The 26,933-nt window shown below is 42.8% G+C and overlaps 1 protein-coding gene across 2 annotated transcripts; it reads left to right on the top strand.

Moving 5' to 3' along the window:
• On the top strand, nucleotides 1-20,946 carry rbm42 (RNA binding motif protein 42). Of its 2 annotated transcripts, XM_039770708.1 has the most exons (11): nucleotides 1-262; nucleotides 682-779; nucleotides 1,591-1,726; nucleotides 10,109-10,178; nucleotides 14,388-14,453; nucleotides 15,297-15,451; nucleotides 15,758-15,916; nucleotides 16,012-16,158; nucleotides 18,951-19,068; nucleotides 19,184-19,378; nucleotides 20,387-20,946. In XM_039770708.1, the coding sequence occupies exons 2-11, from the start codon at nucleotides 724-726 to the stop codon at nucleotides 20,497-20,499; spliced, it is 1,215 nt and encodes a 404-aa protein (XP_039626642.1). In that variant the 5' UTR covers nucleotides 1-262; nucleotides 682-723; the 3' UTR covers nucleotides 20,500-20,946. The 2 variants fall into 2 exon arrangements, with proteins under 2 accessions (XP_039626642.1, XP_039626641.1); XM_039770707.1 differs by lacking the exons at nucleotides 1-262; nucleotides 682-779 and adding an exon at nucleotides 1,452-1,476 and having other exon boundaries at nucleotides 1,557-1,726.
• The last annotated feature ends 5,987 nt before the right edge of the window (nucleotides 20,947-26,933 follow it).

Raw genomic sequence — 26,933 nt, 5'->3', positions numbered from 1 at the left:
ACACGCAGTTGAGTTTCCGGCTGAGCCTTACGCGCTTTGGTTTCTGGTGGTTCAGCGCGTTATCCTGCGCTATTAATAATTATAAACTGAAATCCGCTTGTTGTGTTGTAATTGAAACACAATTATTAAGAAGCGACCAGGCAGTGTGTTATTACAGAAAAAAAAACACACACACACACGAGCAATTATGCAGTGTGAGCGTGCTCGAGTGGCTTCCATTCTGTAGGATTTAAAAGAGTAAAAGTGGAAAGTTCTGTCTGAGGTGAGTAGAGGGGCCGTGCGCGGAGTTCAGTTTCATTGGCGTAGTGAACAAAAATGAAGCGTAAATGTGAATATGTAATTTTGAGGCGCACTCCATAGTAATTCTTTATATTTATGTGGCGCTCAGTCTCCTCACTACAAAGCAGCAGCGCCTCTTGTACGATTCATATTTAACGCCCAGTTTAAATGGTCAAAGTGCGCTTTTTAGATTTGCTAAGTCACTGAAGCAAGGCAAGAAAGATAATTTAGATTTTAACATAGGGCGCCTCATTCGTGTCGCTGTTACATCATTCAGTAAAACAACCCAGCGTGGGGATGAGGCGTCTTCTTACCATTTGTAATTCTTATTTTGATTTAGAGTATGATTAATATGTTAATGACGGTCAAATATGAAGTGTAACTTGGTGTTACGTTTAACAGGAATTTGTCTGAGAGGCTAAAAACGAGCATCAATAACTGGAAATGGCGGTGAAATCTGGAGAAGAGCGCTTGAAGGAGATGGAGGCAGAAATGGCCCTGTGAGTACATTTTATTTTTAAAAACATATTGTACAGTATATAGTTTTGTGAGAGTGTCTGTGTGTGTGTGTGTGTGTGCACACAATGGCATGCAAAAAGGTGGGCTGCTTGCTTAAAATGGCTGTTACTGTGAAGAGTTAAATGACCAGGAGGTGACCCGACAGGTTTCTTTAATATTTTAAGCAAGATTACATTTTTCGTTTCCTTTATTCACGGGTACAAAGTACCAAAAAAAAAAAAAAAAAAAGGGTTTGAAGCAAAAGTTTAATCCCCCGATATGGTTAGTAGTTAGTGAGACCCCCCTTTGGCAAGCGTCGCACCTTTTTGGAGCCAGCTAAGAGTATTTCAGTTCTTACTTGGGGTCTTTTCGCCCATTCGGCCTTGAAAAAGGCTTCTACTTCTGCTCTTGGGCCGTCGCCTCTTTTGAGATCTCCACACAGATTTTCCATGATGTTTAGGACTGTGTGGGCCTCTTGAGGTGCTCCATTGTAAATTTGGAAGTGTGTTTCAGATGATTGTCGTCTTGCAGGTCCTCTCCCCTTTTTACCTTCAACTGTTTTTACAGAAGGTGTGATGTTTGCTTCCAGAATTTGCTGCCATTTGTTTGAATCTGTTCTTCCTGTACCAGTGACGTGTTCCCAGTGCTACTGGCTGCAAGACAATCCCAAAGCTGATCGATCCTCCGCCATGCTTAATAGTTGGAGATGTCGTCTTTTATATTATGTCACAACAATCTTATTCTGATACACCAAGTGTTGCATTTTGTTTTTATTAAAGACTTGTTTGTCTTCTCCATTTATTTGACTTTTAGGTTTGAACAGGAGGTCCTGGGAGCCCCCGTCTCCATGCCAGCAGTGACAGCTGTGGTGGAAGCAGTGCCCGTGGCGCTGGCTGTACCAACAGTCCCTGTTATTAGGCCTATTATAGCTACCAACACCTACCAACAGGTATGTTTCGTTACTAATTTTACTGCCCAGGATTGTTGATTAGGGTCACTTTCTTGCTTGGTTAGTAATTGTTTCAGCATTTATATTGGCAGGATGAATGTTACATTCTTAATATGTCATACTTACACAAGCAAGACTTCTCTGAGAGTTCATTGTACTGAGAGGGATTTAAAAGTTGCTTTACATTACAGTAGTTGGTTTGAGTCCTCTGTGCTGCACATATGATCAGTAAGCTTGGAGGTAAACGCTGTCCGTACAAATCCGCCTCATTACAAGATGTGCTTTTACCTTGTAGGGTTGTGCCGGTCGGACATTTTATTTTAGTAAAGTAACAATAAGAAGATGCCAGATGGTTATACCAAAGGGGTTAGATGAAGTTGTAAGGAACTGTAAAACTGTCACTTTTTTTTTAAAAAACATTTTAATATATTTTTATTTAAAAAAGTACATGTTGTTTAATTGAAGTGGTGCAGATCAGTAAACAGCAGCCTACAGAATATTCAGAAATATAAAGTGCTTTTTAATCCGTGGGTTGTGTGTTTTTTTTTTTTTCTGTAAACAATAAACTGATGTGTTTGTTCATTCATGTGATTGTTATGCACGTATGCTTCATACCCCTGCACATTGTTGAACATTTGAACTGCTACTGCTTGATTACATTTTACTGAGGCAGAGTGAACTGAGTGAAAAGAAACAATTAAGGTGTGTCAGATTTTACACAAATAAGTTTGTTTCACCTCAGTGAGCTGGTTACCCATCTGCTGGCACAGTCCTGTTCGTTGGTTGTTGAAACGCCTCTTTTGTGTTTTCATTAGTTCAACTTTGACGTGTCTTCACAATCCAGACTCTATGGTCAGCCTTGGTGTGATGATATATTCTGAGGTAGCACAAGTGGCCAGCCATCTTACTCGATGTGAGATCTCTTTAAAGATGTGAGCAGATAAAATCATTTTTTGGCATCAGCATCTATTATCTTTGTCCAGCATCTAACTGAACATCATGTGCATATGGTTGTTCTATTTGACTCTTGGAATTTTATTTAATTCAGAACATTCATTGGGGGCAAAAAAACAAAAACTGGCCACCCCACCTTTACAGTGCAGTGCCATTAGATGCCACCATACAATACTTAGACAGAAGAAAAGTCAACAGCAGCATTTATTTCTATGTCACTTTTTTAATCAAAGGATAAACTGTAGCTCAGAGAGCTTCACAAGATGTCAAAGAAATAATTGCTAGAAAAGACCAACAAATTAAAATTTAGATAAGAATGAGTAAGTAGTGTGTATGTATGTGTGTGTGTGTGTGTGTGTATATATATATATATATGTGTGTTAAAGAAGGTACCAAAAAGAAAAGGAAAAATTTTAAAAATAACGTAACATGGTTGTTAATGTAATTGTTTTGTCATTGATATGAGTGTTGTTCTCATATCTATCTATCTATCTATCTCTATCTATCTATCTATCCACCCGCGCTTGGCAGCGGAGAAGTAGTGTGTTAAAGAAGGAAAGAGAAAGAAAAGGAAGCATTTTAAAAATAACGTAACATGATTGTCAATGTAACTGTTTTGTCACTGTTATGAGTGTCGCTGTGATATATATATATACACACACACACATAGATATAGATATATCTATCTATATCTCTTCATATCTATATACATCTCTTCATATCTATATACATATCTACATATACACATATATATATATATATATATATATATATATATATATATATATATATATATATACACATACCTATCTACATCATATATACACACACATACATACACACACACAAATTATATATATGTGTATGTATGTGTGTGTGTGTGTATATACACATAGATATACTTGTGTGTATGTTTGTATGTGTCCATATGTGTGTGTGTATAGGTTTGGTCACTGAGTTAACGTTTTAAGAAGTACAGGTACATTGAGCACTACTGGAGTGGTTTCAGGTAAACTACATTTTAAAGACTGTGTAACACAACAGGTAAGTAACTAACAGCAGCTAAAATATATATGGATCATCTCGGTAGTAGATCCCTTTTGAAAGGCGCTACACGACGGCTGTGGTATAGAAATTACATTTTCTATGTGAACGTTCAAATTTGTGCCTCTGGTAATGTGCCTTACTGGCATTTAAAGAAAATTAGTTTTGTGTCCTCTGCAGTGTTAAGAGAGAAAGGCTTTGGTTTGGGATAAAAGGAAAAAAGGTGTAAAGAAAGGAAAGTTGCCTTTTTCTTTTATATAGTACTAGCAAAATACCCGCGCTTCACAGCAGAGAAGTAGTGTGTTAAAGAAGCAATGAAAAAGAAAAGGAAACATTTAATAATGTAACATGATTGTCAATGTAATTGTTTTGTCACTGTTGTGAGTGATGAGTGTTGTTGTCATATATATATATATATATATATATATATATATATATATATACACATACATATACATACACACACATATATACACACAAATACATATATATATACATATATACACACACACATATATAAACATATATATACATATACATACATATCTACATATATACACACACAGCTATTTTGTATCAGTGCAATACGCTGCTTGTTAAAACGGATAACTCCCGCTCTTACGTGCAAGTCTGCGTGGATATTATGAACTATCGTATTTGTTCAAGTTCTATTTAAATTTTAAATAGAAGGAATTTTTATTTAGTCGAAAGAAATATCTTTGGTAGGAAAGGTAAAAACAGACAGGAATATTATTCCTGAATAAATAAACTCAAACCTTAAACAACTTATAATATTTTGCTCTCCATAAAAATATATCCTGTCTAAATTATACAAGTTAGAAATAAAGTAAACATTAAAAGAACAAACATTCAAATTTCTTTACTCTTATGTAATTTTATATTTTATAAAAATAAACTTAGATTTTAAATATCCCAAAAGATTTTGCTCTCCATAAAAATATATCCTGTCAAAATTATACAAATTCAAATATGAACATGCTGCATAACAAAACCTGGAAATATAAATCAAATGTGTTCCTTTCAGCAATAACAAATCAAATCATTCAGTTGTCTTTGCTCAGATGTCATTTTAGAGTTGGACGCCTGGCATCTTTTTTTGGCCACAGGTTCGTTTCTGTTTGGTGTGAAGTTCTGTGTTGTGGAGATTCTCAGGATGGACTGCAGGTGCTCATCAGTGAGGCGACTCCTGTGTGCTGTTTTGTTAGTCTATCACTGAGAAGAGCTTCTCACACAGATATGTGCTACCAAACATGCACAAGGTTCGAGCCGCATGTAGACGGACTTTTTTTGTTCTTCAAAGTCACCAAAGCGCCGTGCAAACTCAGTGCGCTCAGTTTATCAGCAAAGTGCGTATTTGGGAACACCGTAGTGACGACTTGGTTTAACATTACTTGGCAACAGGGAAAGTGGGGCAAGGTGAACTGGTGCATTTGTGTCTCCCATAAAAGCAGCTTCACTTGAAATCACTTCACAGCTGAAGCGCTGCATTATGGGATCTGTAGTTTATTGTTACCAGCGCTTCATATACCCGGGCCATTAATAACAATAATACAGTATATAAAATGATCTCGGGCGGATATAATTACACTGGTCAGATGTGGCCCTGGCCCTTGAGTTTGACACATATGGACTAAATAGAACTTGAAAAGATATGTTTTTTCAAATGTGATCGCAATTCAGATAGAGTTGACGCCAAGACTACAGCCTGCATCCTCCCTCGCTCTTACTTTTTTACCGTTCATCTAATGAATACACTGAGTATGGCTTTACCAAAACAATCATTGATGGCAAATAAAGTATCCATTATTCGAATATGTAGATCGGGATATATACATATATATATATATATATATATATATACCCGCGATCGCAGCGAGAAGTAGTGTGTTAAAAAGCTAGAAAAGAAAAGGGAACATTTTAAAAATAACGTAACATGACTGTCAATATACAGTATTTGTTTTGTGAGTGTTACTGAGTGTTGCTGTCATCAAGGATTTGATTCTCATTATTTCTTTCAATCAGGTTCGTATTTGTAGGATGTGTTGTGTTCAAGTTACATTCCGTGTTTGTCAATCGTTGTAAAGATGACAGGTTTCATTCATCGATTCGTTTCTTACTGCATCAATAAACAGCTCGTCTTCTTCTTTATCTGAGACCTGACACACTGCATGCACAGGTTTTTTACACTGTCTTCCTTTAGCGGACATTGACTTTTTCCACCGTGTGCTTTGTTTCCGCAGTAGCTGGATTTATGAATATGCTTATCAGATGCTTCATATTTTTTGCTGCCTTTTCAATTGTGTAATTCGGTTTTTGTTCAGCGCTCTGGAACTGTTGCTTTTATCTGTGCACCGCGTCAGTTCACGTGAGCCGCGGTGTACATGCATCGAAGGTTCCCAGCTGTGCTGGTGCCATCTCCTGCTATGTCCATGGCTGTATTTAATGTTACCTTAGTCCTGGCACTTAAAATTTTCTCTCGCAGTTTCGCTGAGTTTGTGTCAAACACCACCCTGACCATCTCATCTTCCTCTCCATAAACACAGTCCTTCACCCGTGAATATTTACCTGTGGCAGTTTGCTATTGGATTGCTGCTGACGGATGGCCTTATATGGGCAGGCACTAAATTACAAACGCCAGCGGCAGCCTGTCTATGAACTTAATTTAAAGTGTAGGTTTACATCGTGCTTTGTTTCGAAGTAGCAGAACTCATGAATATGGTTGTATATGTCACTCGCCGCTTCTTATTGTTTCGCTGCCTTCTCAATTATATAATGCATGTTTTCTTGAGCGCTTTTTGAGGTCTTCCTGGTTTTCTATGTACTGCGTGATTACGGGAGGCGTGATGATGTCACACGAAACTCCGCCCCCACGGCGTTGAAGCTCCTCTCCATTATAGTAAATTGAGAAAAACTGCTTCCAGTTATGACCATTACGCGTAGAATTTCGATATAAAACCTACCCAACTTTTGTAAGGAAGCTGTAAGGAATGAACCTGCCAAATTTCAGCCTTCCACCCACATGGGAAGTTGGAGAATTAGTGATGAGTCAGTGAGTCAGTGAGTGAGGGCTTTGCCTTTTATTAGTATAGATAGAGAGATGTGTTCGCTGACGTTATGATCGCCTTTTGGGGACAGTCGCGGTGGGTCTTGTGTAGACTGGTGAGGCGTCCCGCCATTAATCGGCTGTGATGGCACTGTCAGTCCTCCACTCGTGTGCGTGTCTTCATAATCCGAGTGAGGACCTCATAATCGTGATATCGTGCAAAAGAAAGTGTGAATCGCCTTAATATTATTTTGCCGTGGTGTAGAAAAGGGGTCCGTGTTTGCACTTGTCTGGGCTATAGCGCGGGGAGGATGAAAAAATTAAAAGTGCTCACTTTGACTTAAGGCAGAAGCGCAGTCAGCGTCTCAAAGGCCGGCACAGCTATGCACGCGCGCTGGCTGCTCGACTTTGCTGGGCAGGAGACCCAGTTTTGCAGACACGTTCATGATATCAAAAGTCTCAGCGCTCTTTGGAGGTCATTCATATATATATATATCAAAATACCGCGCCTGCAGCAGAGAAGTAGTGTGTTAGAAGTAATGAAAAGAAAAGGAAACATTTTAATAATAGCGTAACATGATTGACATTGTCATGAGTGTTGCTGGCATATATATGCCTGCCTAAATAAGTCACCCTCGCTTCGCTCTTACTTTTTTACCGTTCATTTAATCATGGCTAGTGGCGGAAAAATTATAAAATGGAAGGAGGATGGCTTTACCAAAACAATTATTGATGGCGAATCGATTATTCATAAAGCTTGAATTGGTGATCTGTTTTTCTGTGTTAACCTCATATTTTTTCATACTTCTTCTCAAACTAAGGTGGTGCGAGGGTAAAATGAATCGGGATGCTGATCAATGTAATCGTGTACCAGGAAATCATGCATTGACAAAAGCTCCCTTTGCTTGTAATGCAAAGTGTGATTAAATGCATTATTTTTAGCGTTATGGAGCACATGCATGAAGCTTCTCAGCTGTGCTTGTGCTAAGAAAAGGAAAGATTTTAAAAATAACGTAACACGATTGTCAATGTGACCTTTTGTAAGTAGTGCCTGGAGGATTCAGTGTGTAGAAACTCTAGAGACAGCGTGTGTATTAACTTGTGGATTTTTCTGTGAGTATTTGGTGGCAGTCTGACGAAGTTGCTTCGGAAGACGGCGTTAGCTGCAGAGCTCAGCTCAGACCGAAATTAGATGAATGGGAGGGGATGATGGCGTGACTCCCCACCGCCTTAACTGTCAATCCCCACAAACACAGTCTCTCGAATTTGCATAAGCACACCCTTCACCTACAATTTTAACTTAGTTACAAAGTGATCAAAACTCTCGTTTATATCCTCGTCCTCTCATTAAACTTGTATCCCGCATTACCTGTGGGCATGTGAAACGCCAGCGGTAGCCTGTCTATGAACTTAATTTAAAGTTTAGGTTTACACCTTTCTTTCTTTCTGAGGTAGCAGCACTCATGAATATGGTAGTATATGTCACTCGCCGCTTCTTATTGTTTCGCTGCCTTCTCAATTATATAATGCATGTTTTCTTAAGCGCTTTTTGGAGGTCTTCCTGGTTTTCCACGCACTGCGTTGACAGTCAGTTCACGTGATTACGTGGGAGGCGTGATGATGTCACACGAAACTCCGCCCCCGTCTTTCCAGCTCAACTCCATTACAGTTAATGGAGAAAAATACCTTCCAGTTATGACCATTAGGCGTAGAATTTCGAAATGAAACCTGCCCAACTTTTGTAAGTAAGCTGTAAGGAATGAGCCTGCCAAATTTCAGCCTTCTACCTACACGGGAAGTTGGAGAATTAATAGTGAGTGAGTGAGTGAGTGAGTGAGGGCTTTGCCTTTTATTAGTGTGTATATATATATATATATATATATATATATATATATATATATATATATATATATATATATATATATAAAATATGTGTGGTAGGTATTTTACACTTTACATTGTTCAGGTACCCATTTCCTTTATCATTCCAACCGTACCCCCATTAACATGTCTAACGAGGTGATCACCATCGATCAAAGAACTGTCACTTACCGAGTGGTTTCCATGCCCGGAGATACCACCTACCTTTTCCATTCTCTGTGTTACATATTGCACGGCCATATCAGGCTCACTCTTGATATCCATTGTGTCTTATGTATTGAATGACTGGCACAGGTTCAAGGTGTGGACTGATGACGGTACAGGAGATAATTAGACTACACAGGAGCACTAGAAGAGTGAAATGCTTAAGCCCTTCACCTATGGATCTGCATGTCAGTTGATGGCTGCCTCTGAATTGTTCGGTTGTCACTTTTAAGTGTACCGAAATGGCCAAATATTTTACACCTTTGGACAACTACCAATGCCTCTTAAACATCTTAGATTGACAGGTGACGATTTCAGTAGTGGACACTTTGATGTTTATGAATGTTTAAACTCTCAAAAGCTGGATGTGAAGTTATCGTTGAAACCGGTTGTGTGCTTACAACGCTTGACAGATGCCGAATGTCACTTCAGTGTAACAAATCCTGCAAATACTGCTGTAATTGAAACAAACCATGAAACTCAAACCGATTATCACAGCAGCAATCCAAGCTGTGAGATTTGAGACAAGATTACTGTTCACATGGCCAACTGTACGTTACATGCTCAAGAGTAAGATCAGCGCACAGCTTGGTCATATTACAACTTGAGGGCCGAACTGACAACGTGGCATACAAAGAGATCCTTAACAAATAATTATTGGTATATTTTCCCTCAGTTTAAAAAGGTTTAATTTTCTTCTTAATAAAAATTTTAAGGCAGTACTTCACCGCTGCGAAGCGCGGGTATTTTGCTAGTACAAAATAAAGCAGAATTTTGGTAAAGGTTTAGAGAGGATTGATTTTCAGTGTGACAAGTGGTTAACATTCAGTTACTCAAACGCAGTATGTAGCTTTATTCCCATCTGTTTCATCTTTTTATAAACATGTTTGGTTTTTGATCTTAAGCTCCAACTTTTGATGCTTCAAGAAGCCCATTCAGTCAAATGAGCTTGTTTGGTCCCAGTAGTCAGTCATTTTGAGATGATAGCAGGATGTCTGCTGGTCAGACTTGGTCCACGTGAAGGACTCTTGAGCTCCTGTAGCCAGGTAGTTGGAATAGAAAGCAGTGCTTAATTCATGTTTGCCCTTTGTCTGCTTCTCTGTACTTTTTCCTTTGTATGTGCTTTTAGCAGCATAGCTGCCATGTCTGTAAGTATCCAGTATTTTAGTTCATGGCTGATGTCATCTTTTATATGAAGTGCTAATAACTGACTTCTCTCTCTCTGTCTCTCTCAGGTTCAGCAAAGCTTGGAGGCGCGGGCTGCTGCTATTGTGGCTTCTCCTCCAGCTGCTTTTGTGGGCCCAGGTAATTCAACATCAGAAGATAATAACCTCAGTTAAACCAAAAAGTCACCAAAGTTCTGTGGCTCAATAATTCAACACAAAAAAAGTTTAAAAAATCTTAACATTAGAGCTTAGTTGTCTGTTATACACATTCACACAACCCAGATATTTTCTGGGTAAACTGTTGCAGAAATGTGCTGAGAGGTTTTACGTGCTTACATTAATTGTGCACCAACACAAAGCATGACATGTCAGTGTTCTCCCTAGCGTCTTTTAGCCGGGCACTCCGCCCGGCTAATTTAGTTGAGCGCCCGACTGTCATCTCACTTGACATCATGAGATGACAGCGTGGCAAGGGACAAGCAGGCAGGTGGGCAAATATTTTAGAGGTAGAATCGCAAATTGCGAGGTGCTAAAGCTAATAGCGGGGACAAGGAAGAGCGGAGTTCACCAGCAAAGAGTATGGAGAGGCGGGCAGGTGAGAGGAGGCTGTACATGCTAATAGCGGGAGCGGAGTGGCACTTCACAAGCAAAGACGATGTGGAGGTGGGCAGGTGAGAGGATGACTGATAAAATAAAAGAAAGACTTGTGAGAATAAAGTCAACATGTCAACTTTGTTCTCGACATCTAGTTTTGTTTTTGTTTTTTTTTTGTTCAATGTGCCCGTATTTTTTTTTTCTTCACCGTAGCCCTAATACGCTTCTGTAGTTTTGTTAAAGTGACCCATCTGCCATTCCTTTTTTGTTCATATCTTGCCCTGCCGTAGTGCAAGTGTGCACTGGATATCCAACAGGCTCTCACGTTCCCACTGAAAGTCTTATTCGTAGGTACTTTTAATTTTTTCCAAACGTTTTACCAACGTGAGCAAAAAAAAGTGTTCAGAAAACAACACTGCTCAGTTCTTTCAGAAAAGAGACGCCACAAACTACTGAAGACGCAGCGTCAACTCCTCATGTGGCAATTTTAGACAAAGACATTGCAGTGGCTGGTCTATCAGGGGAAATCTCTTCAGCACACACTCTGCCAATTGATAAATCTAAGCACTGCTTATCCGGCATAAACAAACAATGGTTTAAAGATTTTGATTGGCTACTGGTCAAAGAACGTGGTATGTGGTGCTCATTGTGCATGACATATTCAACCAAACGTCCCCCAAGGAGGGAGTTACCTTAGGTAAACGTGCCATGCACAAGAATTCGAAAAGAAAGCTTGCTGGGCCATGATGAAAGTAAAACGCACATTGAGTCTTCTGCTGACCTTTTAGGAAAGCGTGTACTTGAGCAAACTGGAATCGGTCAAATTGAAAGATCGGTATCTGTGTTAAATAACTTACAGAGAGATGCCTTTGTGGGAGCTTTAAGATCCATGTATTGGCTGGCAAAAAATGAGTTGCCACATACAATGTTGTTTGAAAAGCTATTGGAACATTGCAAAGAAACGGGTTGTTCCTTTACTAGGAAGAAAACAAAAATAAATATTTAACTGAAGACACCTTCTGTATATGCAAGTTTTCTCTTTTCTTCCCGACAGTGACAATACTTGTGCCTCTTGGTTTATGTCATAACAATTGTTATTTAAAATTTTTGTTAGAGAGGCAGGAGCCTGAATTGGATACTTCTTAAATTAAATAAAAAATATTGTGGCACAAGTGTCAAACCTTAAAAAAGGAAGTCATATTGAGCATTGAAAAATAATTAATTAACTAACCACCAAATTTACCCGTCCCGCCCCACCTGGCTACTTTTTCATGCCACCCGACTGGAAAAAAAGTTCTGGGGAGAACATTGCGTGTATTAAACCACATTGGCTGTCATTTATGAATGATCACAGATATTAATCTGATCATTGGCCATACTTGATTGTAGGTGATATGAGCTCATTGTGATTCAGTCCCATTGTAACACTATAAATATCATAGTGGACGGTAGTAGACAGTTAAATTTTGACCTGTTTAGGGATTTTAAAGGCTTGAGGAAGTTTCAGAGTGAGCCCTGTAAATAGTGACATGGGCTTCTGAGACTTCCTTACTTATTTTATCCTGTGCACACTCTTATGTACATTTAATGGCATTTACCTGATTTGAAAGGCTTTGGTCAACATGGCATTTCATTAGCTTAATGACATTTGATCCTGTACATGCAGAAAAAACTAACCTGTTGATAACACTTAATGAAAGTGACATTTTAATAGTCATGTCAAATGAATTCAGATTTCAAATATCACAGACTACTTTCATTTTCTAAATCTGTCCCTTCTTTACATTAGTCTGCACTTTGGGGTTGCCTTTGTAAAGTCAAACATTTCAGTCAAAACTCAGAGTCTTTGTGTTGTGTTTTTCAAGGTACGTTACAAGCATTCATACGCTGGATACTGTGTATGTGTGAATCCATCTGGAATTAACACTTAATTAGAGTAAATATGTCCTCCATTAATGAGACTGCGTCTCTGTCACTGTCATACTTTTCAGATGCCTTTATCATATCTACCCTGTTTTTACTAATGGACACTCTGTTGGCATTAAAAACTCAAGAAACGACACACGTCCTGTTCGCTAATTCATCTCCAGCGTTAAAGTAAGCTGCTTTAATGGCCACACAGCTCTGCATCTTCTGTTCTGTGCTGCTATTAATGCGATGCATGTCATATCATTATCATGCTCTACCTCCTGTTTCAGTGTAGCGTCATCAGCAGAGCCACGAATGTGTGGCTAATGGAGGTGCTTTGAAATACTAGCTCATTTTATTTTCAGAGTGAACGTTCAGAGTATATCATGTTCTCAGCATTGGCGATTAGCCGCGAGTTCTGATGTGGCCTGTTGGATTTGACGACTGCTGGCTGTAACTGTAACTCTCGCTGTCTCTGTGGAGTTTTCTTGTTGCACATGACTGCATACCTGCAGTGCCATCACCCCTAGTACTCGGGCTTTCCTCAGCTCACATTAGGCCTTTTAAATTAGCTAAATAATCAAATCTGAGTAGTGTGTGTATATATATATATATATATATATATATATATATATATATATATATATATAAAACACACAAACCTTATTCTTGTGACCTTTATTATACTAATAAACAGCAACAAATAAATGTCCTTGCATTACTCGGCCAGCTCTTATTCAAATCTATGTCGTAATATGTTTGCTGCGCAGGGAGCCAACCAAGTGCTGCACGACCCACTCAACGTTGTCATAAGCACTTTGTAATTTGCAGAGGCACCACAACTGAAAAATAGTAAAACACATTAACAGTAATATGGTGAAGCGAGGGGCCAGTGGCTGTAGTTCATAAGCTCCTTTTCGTGGCTACTTTAATAACTTAATGTCCTGAAAAAATGTCGGTGAATGTGAGCCAGTTAGTAAGAACATGACGGTGAGAGTAGCGAGAGAACTAAAAGAGGTGGGTTGGGTGGGTTCTTTTATTTTCGAGGTGTCGAGTAGGCAGTGGCATTCAGAATAAAAGGTCTGTCAGCATCTGTGGACTCGGTCACAAAGGAGCTGCTTTCGAGTTAGCTGGTTCAGTATGGTATGAAGTTGTGTCCAGTTGGTGTTCGCATAGTTTTATTTATTTATTTTTTTTATTTTTTTTCTAGTTTATGGTTGCAGCAGTATTTTAATACAGGTGGTCTGAATGTTTTTAATTACAGCTCTTTGTTTTAGGCTTTATGCATCTAAATAGCAGTTAGATTTTTAGAGGTTTTGCTGCCCTCTTGTGGGCAAAGTTCACAGCTCAGTCTGTGCTGGTGAAATAATACCTGTGGGGGTCTCAGCTCCGCTTTTGTACTGGTGAGGCAGAAGAGATGGAATTTGTGGGGAAATGTTCGTCGTCTTCCAGCTGCTGCTTTTCTACTCTATGGAGGGAAATGGAGTTTGAGTAAAACAATGTTGCACCTCCTTATTACACCGCTGTTTGACCCTAAAGTAAGTCCACATAAGACTCTCCTGTGACAGCTGCTAGTTCTCCAAATATTTTAAAGTATACCACATTGGCAACCCTAGTGTATATAATGATTAGTGAGTGCCAGTTAAGTCATTAATAGAATTGAAAGTGCAGCAAACTGAAAATTATATTCAAGAAGAAAAAGAAACAAGTGGATTTATTTGTCTGCTAAGTAAATTAAAACAATAAATTGGTGTAATTGTGTAGTTTTGCCTCTTCATGCCTTTAAGAATGGTTTCATACCGGTGGTGTCCTGCTGCATGACTGCTGTGCTCTTATTCTTTTGCAGCTGTTCCTCCACGACCACCACCTGTGTTGAGACCTGCTTTTGTACCTCATATTCTACAAAGAACAGGTAAGACTGGGCATCCAGTGGACTTTAAAGAGGCAGCCAACCTGCTGAGCAAGTCATTTAACCTTTCAGTCCTCCAACTCTAAACTACATATCAACAGTCATACAGTGTAAGTGTGCCGATAAAGTGCATTAGGATGGAACCAATAATAAGAAAAGCTGCTAAATAAAATAAAATGGCTGTTTGGTTTAAAAGATTAGCTGATTGCATCAAGAAGTAATACATTAAGGTATTGGTAGAGAGGCGTTTCTGTTTTATTTTATGTCCAAAATACACGGTGCATTTGACGGCATTGATTCCTGCCCGTTAACAGCTGTTTTGTGTTGCGGATGTGGTTCTCCCTGCGGCACAAGACAAAGTCCTCCACAAGCTTCCTGTATTCCGACTCTTCTCCATTATTAATGCAGTCTGTGATGGAGGAATCATCTGAAAATGTCTGTAGGTGACAAGTGCTGGTGTCATACTGGAAGTCTGTTGTGAAGACGGTTAACAGGACAGGGGGCAGCATTCACTGTTAAAACATTAAATCTTTGAAGTACGGTACAGTTAGTTACAGGCACTTCACAACCAAAAATTAACAAAAGGGTATAGGATACAATTTTGACATCTCTTGACTCGGAAACTTCTGCGCATGAAAGATATTTCAGACAGCACTTACTTATTTGCACACCATTTTTAAGTATGTGATGTCACTTTATTGGTTTGATGCAGTTTTGAATTCTTTGCAGTTTACTTTGTTTGCACCCCATGTTATAATCTTGTGAAGCTCTATTCTGTCATTTGATTTGAGGACCTCGCTAAATGAACCTTTGTGGTATTTATTTTTCCTTTTGTGCTTTCTGCAGGCGCACATCGAATGCCAATGATGCAGGGTCCTCCTCCCCCTCCAATGGTGGCACCCCCAATGCCTCGACCGCCACCACCCCCACCCATGATGGTGGGACCTCCGATGCCAGGACCACCTCCACATCACATGGGCCACATGAACCCTTTGACTCCGGTAAAGTTTAAACTTTATATGTCCTCTTGAGGACCTCTTTAAAAGTAAGTTACAAAAATTTCCCTTAAATTACAGATCAGTTTTAGGAAAAAATGTCACTTGATAAGAGGACTGCATATGATTTGAGATCCTTTTATGTTTTTAAGTCTCTCCTTTCTTATTGTAGCCAGTTTTAAAAGTTAAATATTTGCTGTGAATGTTGTTGTCTAATTTTTTGAATAATCTAGATTACGTTGCTTCTGCACCTGTAGAATATTTAGCACATGTGCGTCTCGAGTGACGTTTTCCAAATCCTTTCTGAGGCAGATCGGACCGATGCCCCCAATGGTTCCTGTTCCCAGACCAGTGGTGCAGCCTCCACCAAAGCTCACACCAACGGTAATCCAGGCGGCTCCCACCGTATATACAGCCCCACAGCTCAAGAAGAAAATGGAGCCTCGCATCCTAACACACAGAACACGACTGGTAGGTTGCAGTTGGTCTACAATGGTAGAGGTGATTAAAGGCTAATAAAAAAGCACTTTCTCTAGAATGTATTTTACTGTGATGTTTTATTTTAGGAGGAGCTGGCATCCTCAGTTGTAGAACAGGCAACTGCAGCCATAACAACAAATGCCATGTTGATGGAAGAAAAGGATTCGTCGGCAGGTTTGGAGGAGGTTGTGATTGGCCCCAGTATGCCCGAGCAGGAGCCGCCACATGCTGAGGTAAGAAGGTGTTCGGGGAAAGATGTGTTAAATAATGTCAAGTTTTTGCCTGCTTTCTTGTTAGGTAAACTATCATTAATTATCTCCTGAGATTGATAACTGCTGCTCTTTAAATCCTCTTGAGAAGTCAAGGTACCTGTAAAGTGGTAAGTTTTGGAAGGTCGGAGGTGTTGCTCCATTTTAGGGACGATTTGCAGTTCTGCTTGTTGGGGGTCTTTTAGACCCTTCATCAGCTTCATATGGAGAATAGTTGATAGTAAGGTTTTGATTCATGGAGTCCCTCAGAGAGAGCTTGCACTAATAAAGAATTAAGTATAGTAAATCATTGTATTTTTGTAAAAATAATGTTTTCATTAAACAAGTTTTGAGTTAAATTATAATAAAAATACTTTAAATTACATTTTGTTCACAAAAGGCATGCTCTCAAAAAAACTGAATCTCAATCATGATAAATGTACCCACAAAAAGGCATACATAATACATTTTGAAAGTTGAATCACATTTATTTGGGCCCTTGAAAGTTTCGGTACTTCTAGACGTATAACACAGAAACACATTCAAATGACATCATACTGATATTCTGTTTTGAATTGTGATTTAGTAGAATGTCGTTCAAAAAGTGTAGATTTGATGTCCTTTGCCAAGATGAACAGAAGCATTCACACGAGGTAACCAACCGATTGTGCTACATGAACTTCGGCCAAAGGTTCAACGTCAGTACACTGGGAGTCATGTGGGACAAGATGAAGCAACACCACAGGTACACGGAGCAGAGAAACAAACAAAGAAAACACCCCAGTAAGAGAAGAACAATGGACCTCCACCCAAATGCCAGACCGAGTAGAAACCACAAAACCACAAAGACGACGTGGCAGCAACTCCACACCAGCAGTAACAACCAGCAGCAGATTATAAGTGTTACAAGAAGACGAGGCCTCGGCCCCCCATCCATCCCCGACAACAATGAGAGAGGAAAGAGGCACAAAGGACAACATGGGGGGGAAAAAAACTAAAAGGCAGTTGGCTAATCATCAAGGCACCAAGGTTCCCACCATCCATCTCACCACAACAGATTGCCAAAGAAAAGGATTCAACCACATACAACAAGAGTTCAAGGGTGGAGGAATTGTACCAGACAAAGGAAACAGAGCAGGTAGAGAAAACCATAGAGAGGAGTACAGACACATCTTCAGGAACTGAAAGAAGCACCAATGGAACAACGGACTGAGACAGAGACCAAGGAGGAACAGTGACAAGACATAATAAAAGCACCATAAGAACAACATGCCATAACCATCTGACCAACCAGACACTGCAATCCCCAGAGGAAGAATGTTGACTGGCAGCTACGGGTGAATAAGAAGATACTCGCCCCAGAGGACTCCAATCTTGCCACCATCCCACCCTACATTGATGACCAAATTCAAGTAGACCATTACCCCAGGGCAAATTTTAACCATGCGGCAGTAATCCAGGGAAAGACGAGAGAAAAGGAAGACCTGCAGCAGATCATCCTCTCCTTTGGAAACAACAGCAAAGAACAGAAAGTCTGAGAGACTTCACTGAAACAGCTACAAAAAATGTACAGGCAGGCAAGAAAGTCTGTTCCTCACACCCACATCATAGTGCCCATTATCAGCTTCTCAACAAGACTGGTCCAGCAATGCCAGGAGAACCGGAAACAACTTAACAATTACATGAAGGAGTCCCCACCGTGCATTCCAGCACTCGGGCTATGTAGAAACTAGCCAAGAACCACAATTACTATCATCAAGGCAGCAGCATGCCATCATGGGCAAGAATTCAACTAAACATACAGAACCATTTCCAAAGAATTAACGGTCCGATATACCCACAGACCAGAGAGCAAATGCATCACATCTCATACAGTGTGGACCAAATGGGTAAAATTACCAAAAAAATGCCAAAAGGGACCAGAAGACCTCAGACCCAGAAGATGTTCTACAAGGTACCACCAGGATGACTGAAGGTCTCAGACTGCAGCAGTGAATCCTGGGGGACTGCAGAATTTATAGACTGCCATGTTAACCTAATTTCAATGAAACCCAGCAGTTCTATAAAGGACACGTACAGTGGAAACAAACACTGACAGCTTAAATGTGAAAACGGAGACGACCCAAGGGCTCCTGGCTGTAAAAGATAATTAATTAAATGAATGGAAAAATATCCCCAACCATGCAGACCAGACAGGGAATTCCTAAAACTACTGGAACTGAGCCTGACTAAACTCTTCTCCAAAGCTGGAGTCCTTTTTAATGTCAACAAGTCAAGGGATCAGCCATGAGGGAACATTTATGTGGCAGACCGGGAAGAGGCCGCTTTTCAAAAATGCCGACTCAGCCTGGATCACTACTGCACTACTTGGGTGACGTTCCTGGCATCTGGACACCAGGACTGGAGCAGTTCAAGGCATTTGTACAGCCTCTGAGTTGATCCTTACAGTGCAGAGACCTAAAGTCAACGTATTTTAAATTTGATAGCCCGATTATAACAGGGTTTATAAATCATTCCTGAACATCTACACAAACAACTGCTGCATCCTCAACACTGGTTTAGCAGGGCACATCTGAGAAGGAGTCTACGCTTAAATTGCATGAGGAGATCACAGGAGTTCTAGGAGGTCTGTGGCTTTGGTAATATAAATCATTTGTGAAAAGCTCCTCCTATAGCAGAAGATCATAGTTTGTAAGATGTGTGTGGTTTCAGAACTAGTCACAAGTGCCTAAGTGGTCGGTAGGAATGTTAGAATTGTTTCTTTTGTCCCCTTTCAGGTGATGGAGGGAAGCGCAGAGGATAAAAAGAAAGGAAAACAGGAGAAAGCAAAGAGGTGCATCCGAACAGCCGCAGGAATGACCTGGGAGGATCAGAGCCTCCTGGAATGGGACGTTGGTGAGGCTGGAATGAGTCACTTTGCCCAAATTCAGTGGAAAGTAAAAGATGGAAATAACTTTTTTTTTTTTTTTTTTCCTGAAATTTCTCTTTGTTTCTTTTGCTGTTTTTGCAGATGACTTTCGTATTTTCTGCGGTGATCTCGGCAATGAGGTCAATGATGACATCCTGGCTCGAGCTTTTGCACGTTACCCTTCTTTTTTGAAGGCTAAAGTGGTACGAGACAAACGAACGGGAAAGACCAAAGGGTACGGCTTTGTCAGCTTCAAGGATCCTAATGACTACGTGCGTGCAATGAGGGAGATGAATGGTAAGTGTAACCGTCTATCGGGGAGCAGACGCCACACACTCCAAATAGCTCAGAGGCTTCAAGCATCCACTGGGGAATGGAGACCCCCGTATTGCTATCTACCGTGTGTATGGCTTCTTGGTGTGTTAGTAAGCCAGAGCGGAGTGACACTTGGCCAGTGACGGCCACACAGTAAATTCTTGGACTCCAGCGTTTGTGTCTCAACGTGTTTGAATTTTTTGAGCAGGCGATCATTCCATAAATGAAGTTGTTTGTTTTTGTGTAGCGCCATTTGCAGAGTACAAAACTGCAGCACTATAAGAAGTCCAGAGGTGAAATGCTATTACACAATTTACCAATTACTGAATCCACACGCCTATAGACACAGATTAGTAGGACAAAGTGTATACAAGCTGCTTAACGTAAGTAAATCCTAACAAGGATTTCTGTGCACAATAAACCTCTCGTGGATAGGCGGGTGTCTGTCTTCAGCCGTAACAAAGTCTGGTGCGGTCATAGTCCTGGGACCCTTTACAGTGGGCTGCCTACCCCCTCCTGATCATTCTGCAGTGTAACTCTGCGCCTGGCCATCCAATCTGATGACCGAATCTCCCTGGTATCTCAGATGTCTTTCCATGGGTAGAGCAGCTTGGCAGTAGAGCACTGGAGACACTGGAGACGGCAGGATACCGAGGTGTAGTGACCGCTCATAATGATGGTGCCACTTGCATCTCCGTTAATTAGTCATTTATGTAATATGCACGCACAGCCAGCCAGTGGCTCGAATCCAGGTGTGCCTGACTAAAGTTTTGAGACCAAAGGGCCATCTCCTAAACGAGCAGACTGAAGTGTTCAAAGATGGAAGCTTTATCGACCCGTGGAGTCCCACCAGGGAATGCTGGCTGCTATTTCCACATTTCACCTTTTATTGACAATGTCAAGAGTCTTGCGTGTGGCACATTCAACTAAACAAATGGGTTTGCTCGCTTCATTCACTTACATTTTGTCTCATTTTATGTTATTTTATAGGAAAATATGTTGGGAGCCGTCCAATCAAACTACGAAAAAGTATGTGGAAGGACAGAAACCTTGAGGTGGTCCGGAAAAAACAGAAAGAGAAAAAGAAGCTTGGACTGAGATAGTCGTATGGGAGAGACTCGTGAATGGGGAAAAAGCAGAAAATAACGGAGTTGCAGCGTGAAGACGTGAACGAGGAGCGCTGGTGATGTCATGCCATACATTTGGTTACCGTGCAGACACCTTCTGATTTTAAATAATGCAGTGTGATTTTAAAAATGGCCCCCTCATGAAGACCACAGAAACAGTCTGTGGTTTTGTAAAATACTCCAGTCGCGTGTTGGCCGTCGAGTAGCCCCGAAGCGTCTGGGCGTCTGTCGTATGATACGTAACACAGTTCAACTTGGCAGACATCGACGCTGCGTGATCGACGGACGATTTCTAAAGGGGTTTGTTCTGAATGCTCCTTCACTTTGTGATGGTGTCACTTTAGGATTCCCCTTTAAATGTTTTATATAACGTTCTGCACTGTTTGAAGTGAATATAAATTGTGTATAAAAAGTTGGATTCTGCTGCTGCTTTCTCTCTTTAATCCTGAGAGTAGAAACAACTGTTCTTCAGTGATCACCGGAGTTTCGTTAAAAACATCCAATGACTTCATTTTAATCCAAGTGTAACTGACTAAGGATGCCAGTTTGGAAGTTATTGGGAAACACGCAGCCCTCGCAGAAAGGCACTTGACGCGCTTTGTTTTCCTGCTTAGTATTAGCGCGCCACGAGTGTATCGCCAAGGTAGCCTGCACCTCTGCTATCAGTAGGTGGCGCTCACAGTCGATTTGCTGTCAACTACCCTGTTGGCATCGTCCTCGTCGAGTTTCAGAAGAGTCATAAAGTGGGCTGCTGTTCACAGGTGGTGATTTTGGAGAACAGACTCGAAAGGAGACCCCTCAAAACTCGGGCTTATTAAACTCAAGAATTCAATATGTGGTTACAAGCAAAACGTAAAGAATGCAGAATTCAAAAACTGCATAAAAGTTGACAAGATTGCCAAATTTCAATTCAAAAAGCACAAAGCCAAAGGGTTGATGTGACAGGAAACTAAACAAAAGGAGCAGCGAAACAGTCAGTGCCCCCCACAAAGGGAGGCCTGAAAATCGGCGTAGACCACCAGTGCTTGTTAACAAAGCCTCGTCAAAAAACAAACCGTACAGAAAATATGGGCGGGACAGTAAACAAATCGGAGATTGACAAAGCCATTAACCAATCAGGATAGCCAGTTAATCCAATTGTAAGAAGTCTGTGAAAAATGCAATGCTGAAGTGCAAAAGACACCAAGCAAACCATGATGGACAGACCCTAACCCTGGGGGTGGCCGCAGTTTGTCACTGTTGGTGACTTGGGGACTCGCAGACGTGGTCGTGAGTGGCTCAGTTGGGCAGAGTCCACTTGAGTTCCCTCAAATAAGTTAGCATGGTGGAGCACTGCCACTAGAGGGTGACAGAATGCCATTAATTGTCATTGCACAGATATGTTAGGGTGTCCCCTGAATCGTAAATGCAGTTTAATACAAAAGAACCAAAAACAGATTGAGCATAAGCTCTGCAGTTTGAACTCCACACATGCGTTAAAATAAACCAAGGAAGGTGGAAAAACATAAAGTAGTGGCGTAGAATGGGTCACCAAGGTGTTAGTGGGGAGTGCAGCTAGTGTGGTCATCTCGTCAGTGGGGGGCAGCAGGGCTTTATGAGGTCCCCTGCGTACCTGTAAGTACATGGGAGTGTCTCAGGATTGAAAGAGAAGCCTGGAGTTAGGAGGCTGTAGCAGGTGAAGATGATGGGGTGGTGGATGAGCTGGCCCGGGGGGCACGTGTTTTGTGTTGGTTTGTGATCGGTAGCCCCCTCTTGATTGAATAGTACTGAAGTGCTCTGCGTTGACTCGCCTTTATCTTTCTTTTAGCATGCCATGGCACTCTAGGTGTCACCTTTTCACCAGCTGGCACTCAAGTGTTGCCGTGTTTGGGCTCCACGTGTCCGTCTCCGAGTTCACTGCCTGCTCACCGGTCCCCCCCTTTCCCAGAGTTCTGGTTGTGCCGAGCCCTTCAAGTCGGGCTGCTTGAACTGTTGGATACGATGGACAAGCCGAGGCCTTCCACTAAGCCCTGAGCCTGTGCCCGAGTGGCCACTTAGCCACACGATGTGACCCGCTGCCCTCTTGAGCCACCGACACATCAAAGTCAGAGCTCTGCTGCCCCTTCCCAAGTCCCCAAACTACAATCTGCTGTTTGACAAATTAGTGAGCCAGCAAATGAAAATACGTCTTCAATGTTGAAAATAGAAGTAAAAATTGTTAATTAGACCCCAAAGGACTTGAGGCTCCAAAACGACATGCAGATGAGTCGGACTTTGTTCTCTTTATTCCTTCTCCTGCTTAAATCAGGTTGTACCTTTCATGAAGGACGATGACGAGATGTTATCTGCTGCATTTCTCAACCAAACTTAATGGCCGCCTGCAAGAAGACGTCCCAGGCCTCCAGGAAATGTGCGGCCATCTGTAGCAAAGTCACCGAGCAGCGAGCGTCCAATCAGGTGACACCGGTGGAGCCGAGGAGGAGGATGATGGAGGTGGCTTGCTGCCAGGAAATTAGGGAATGAGACCTCTCGGTCACTGCCGATGTTCAGTTGGGCCTCCGCTTTCGGTTTGATCGCAGTGACATCATGGGACCATCTCCATGGACTTGTGGTGGGCCGCTCTATAATAAAATGGCAGGGTATCGAAGTGAAGTGGCGACTTAGCCTGGTGACGTGTCGAAGGTCACACACTCGGTCGTCACACGTCTTTGAGAGAGCAGCAGGGCTGGACCCGAGTGGCGTTTGAAGGGCACCTTAAGTCATAAAATGGTGAAATGACATGGAATGGAGGGAGTGAGCGTCATTGTGATGGCAGACGTGCAGTGGCCGGTGTCCAGCAGGGTGCGCTAGTGCCACCGAGTTTGGTGCCCTCTATCGCCCACTCTTCTTCTCCCACTCTTCTTCTTTTGGTGCTCCGGCCGTGGTCTTCCTCTCAGACCTTTTTATTATTAATATGTTTAAGAGAATTAGCCAATCGGGCTTTGACTAGGAGCTCGGCCCCTTTTCTAGAACACGCTGGATGCCAAGGAACTTCTCAGCCCATCACAAACGTGCCAACTGACGGAGCAGAGCAGGCCATGACCCCAAAGAAGCGATGAGCAGGTCCTGTGTGTGGCGGAGTGCCCGCAGTGCCCAGTCCTCTCTCCAAGGCGCTATATGTCCCCCGACTCTGAAGGCCCCTCGGGCTGTTTTCACCTTCTACTAAATGTAACTGGGTGGGCTTGACGTCACCTGTCACTTGTCCCTGGTGTTTCTGGCGTCTTCATCAGGAGGTGATTGAGCAGACACGTGCAGCGGAGACGTCGCTTTGCCCTGTTAATGTGACTACGAGCTGGGGGTTGCCAACCCCACCTGTGATCCGACACGTCCGCTCTGATCTTTCAGCACCAACATATTGCAGCCGGCCGGGTGATTTGAGTCGACGAGCTGAGGGCCGTCTGCTTGGGGGGCCGAGGAGATCGATGGCCCAGATCAATAGGCGCTTGTGTGCGGTTTGCTCGACTGATCGTCACCCTTTCACTTTCTTTATTAAACGGTAACTCCTGATCGAGTCAGAGACTCTGATGCCCCAAAGGTGCCCAAAAATGTAGTTTGTATCTTCCTTGGTACCAGGCCTCCTCAGTGTCCCCTCTAACCACACAGGTGTGCCCTTGTTGTGTCTGCTGTCCTCGTGATTGGCCACTCAAGTGACCTGATGGCATCTCGTGCCCCCTGAATTTCAGTCTTGTGAGGGTCTGTAAACCGATGCCCTCTGCTGGCCTTTTTAAGGCTTGTTGCTGTGCCACCTAAAGACCCGGACTAGTACCCATCCCCAAGACGGGCTAGTGCCCCATTGCTCCCACGTCGCCTCTGAGGAAATTCACTGGAGTTTAGTTTATCCCATGTAGATTCCAGGTGACCCTCGGGTCCTGGAGACTTCATACGGGTGGACTGGCAGAACGTAAAGCAATAAAATAAAACTGACGACAAATGGAGCCGAGGCCTCATCTGCCAGCTGCCCATTTTAAAATCTGCCACTGGTGAGCAGGGCCATGTGGTGCCACTGATCCTGCAGCCCTTTGGGTGATGAAGGGGCAGAGAGACCGCCAATCAGTGAGACGTCTTCACATTGAAGTGACCACCGTCACCAGGCAGGGGTCTCGCCAGTGTCGCTCGTTTTGTGTATTTGTGGTGGTCATTCGTTCACTCGTTGGTTCGTGTCGTTTATTTGCTCCTTCATTCCTTCCTTCCTTCTCCTTTGATGCCCCCTCACTGTGCTCATGCTGGTGAGATCCACAACTTGTGCCCCCCACTGCCCAGGATGCCAGCCCCCTGCTGTCTGGTTTGATTGGTGTGGGTGCCTGGTGGCTTTGCTTTTTGTTTTCCCTCTTCCTCCTCTCTCTCGGTGGTCTGCTGGTTTGTGCCCACCTGGTCTTCATCCGTTTCGTTTTGTGAATGTCATTTGGTTTCTTGTGGTCTTTTTATTTGTCCTTCCCACCCTGAACTGCTGCCTAATTTATTTGATTTTTTCCCAAACCGCTTTGGCTTCAACCTTTTTAGCTCCACGTGAGTGTCGGTCGGCGTGAGGCCTCCTTTGCTGTGATCGCCACTGAAGGTCTTTGTAGGACCCCGGTGGTCCTGGCCATGGTTACCATGGAGCGCTGGTGGCCGCTCGGCTGAAGACCACTGAACATCTCCAGCTGGATGTCATGGCTTAGGATCACCACTACTGTGCACCCCCATGGCTGTCGCTTGGCCTGAGCCCCCCACAAAGCTTCTGGTTCAATTAGCGTTCTGGGCAGAGACTGGGGTGAAGCCGTATGGCGCCTTGATAGCCATCAGAAGACGTGACCTTCTGGACCAGCGCGTGTCAGGCCTCACTGCAGGGGGTGACAGTGACAGCGGCTACAGAAAGTGTGGCCTCGCCGAATGTCCTTAACACACCTGCTGGCCCTCTGCGTGTGTTTGTTTATCGCGGACCACCGGCTCGTGTCGTCTCAGCTGTGCATCCCCCCTCTCTGTTCACGACCTTTTAATGGCAGCCCTTTGTTATTTGAGGGCTCCGTCGTGGGTCGTGGGGGTCACAGAAGGCGAATTTAGGAGACAAAAAAACAGCAGAATGGGCCCCTTAGTAAAAGAAGGGCCAGTAGACAAAGCAGAGGATGATTGTGACCATCATGACGAGTGAGTGACACAGAAAAGGGGTCAGAAACAGAAAGAAGGCCAAGAAGACCCCCTGAGTCAGTCAGGTGTGTGCAGGTGACACTCAAACGCTGGCCTGTCTGTTAGGGCGCAGACCCCCACAAGCTCAATCACAAGTGGCGCGCGGACCCTCTGCCTTAAGACGAGTTCAGTTTATGGCAGGGAGGTCAAAGCGGCCCTGCAGAGAGTCCAGAAGGTCCAAAGTGACGCCCGCGTGACGACACAACCTGACAGAGTGACAAAGTGACGCCGAGGGTGGGATAACTTTGTGGGTTTTTTGTGATTTTTCTCCTTTTAAATTCTTTAATCTCTTCAAGTGAAGTTTGTTTTGTTCCACATTTGACTCCTGCTGGATTCTACCTTACTAACTCGGTTTGGGGGTCCTGGAAAAGACGCAGCCACAGCCTCAGTGAGACCCCCAAACACCACAAGCATCCCACTCAGTTGTAGATGGAATCGGCAGGAAGTGTCTGACGTCCGCTCTGAGTGTGGGGACAAGGAAGGGCCTGCCACCAGGCGAGTGTGACAACATGGCGTGTACGATAGGTGGGATGTGCAAGTCGGGCTTTTTCTGAATGAATTTCTCTCTGTCTCGTATGTAGTGCTAAGTATTTAAACTCGTCCACCTTCGTCGCCTCCACTCCCCTCATCCTCACCATTCCACTGACCTCCCTCTCATTTACACACATGTCTGCTGTCCTGGTGGTCCTACTGACCTTCATTCCTCTCCAGGCTCTCCTCCACCTTCAGATATCGGTGTCATCAGCAAACATCACAGTCCACAGGGACTCCTGTCTAATCTCGTCTGTCAGCCTGTCCATCACCATTGGCTCAGAGCCGATCGCTGATGTAAGCCCACCTTCGTCACTCTTACTGCCGACCTCACCACTGTCACACGTCCCTCGTTCATATCCTGTGCCACTCTTACATTCTTCTCTGCCACTCCCGACTTCCTCATCCAATACCACAGCTCCTCTGGTCACCCTGTCATTTTCTTTCTCAGGCCCACAAAGACGCAATTCAACTCCTTCTGTCTTCTCTAAACTTCTCCATCAACATCTTCAGATCAAACATCTCATCTGTGGTGCTCTTCCTTGGCATGAAACCATCCTGCTGCTCACTGATCCTCACCTCACCTCCACTACTCTTTCCCATAACTTCATGCTGTGGCTCATCACTTTTGTCCCCCCGTAGTGACTGCAGTCCTGCACATCCCCCTTATTCTTAATTATCGGCCCACCAGTCCACTT

This window comes from Polypterus senegalus, chromosome 12 (genome assembly GCF_016835505.1).
Source record: "Polypterus senegalus isolate Bchr_013 chromosome 12, ASM1683550v1, whole genome shotgun sequence".
Classification (NCBI taxonomy): Eukaryota; Metazoa; Chordata; class Cladistia; order Polypteriformes; family Polypteridae; genus Polypterus; species Polypterus senegalus.
This window is presented reverse-complemented; position numbering and strand designations above follow the sequence as displayed.

Bases quoted from the DNA above. Each gene is read 5' to 3' on its own strand.
- rbm42 (XM_039770708.1), top strand. From the start codon at position 724: ATGGCGGTGAAATCTGGAGAAGAGCGCTTGAAGGAGATGGAGGCAGAA. The intron at 1,727-10,108 runs GTATGTTTCGTT...TGTCTCTCTCAG, and splicing joins CTACCAACACCTACCAACAG to GTTCAGCAAAGCTTGGAGGC. The intron at 16,159-18,950 runs GTAAGAAGGTGT...GTCCCCTTTCAG, and splicing joins AGGAGCCGCCACATGCTGAG to GTGATGGAGGGAAGCGCAGA.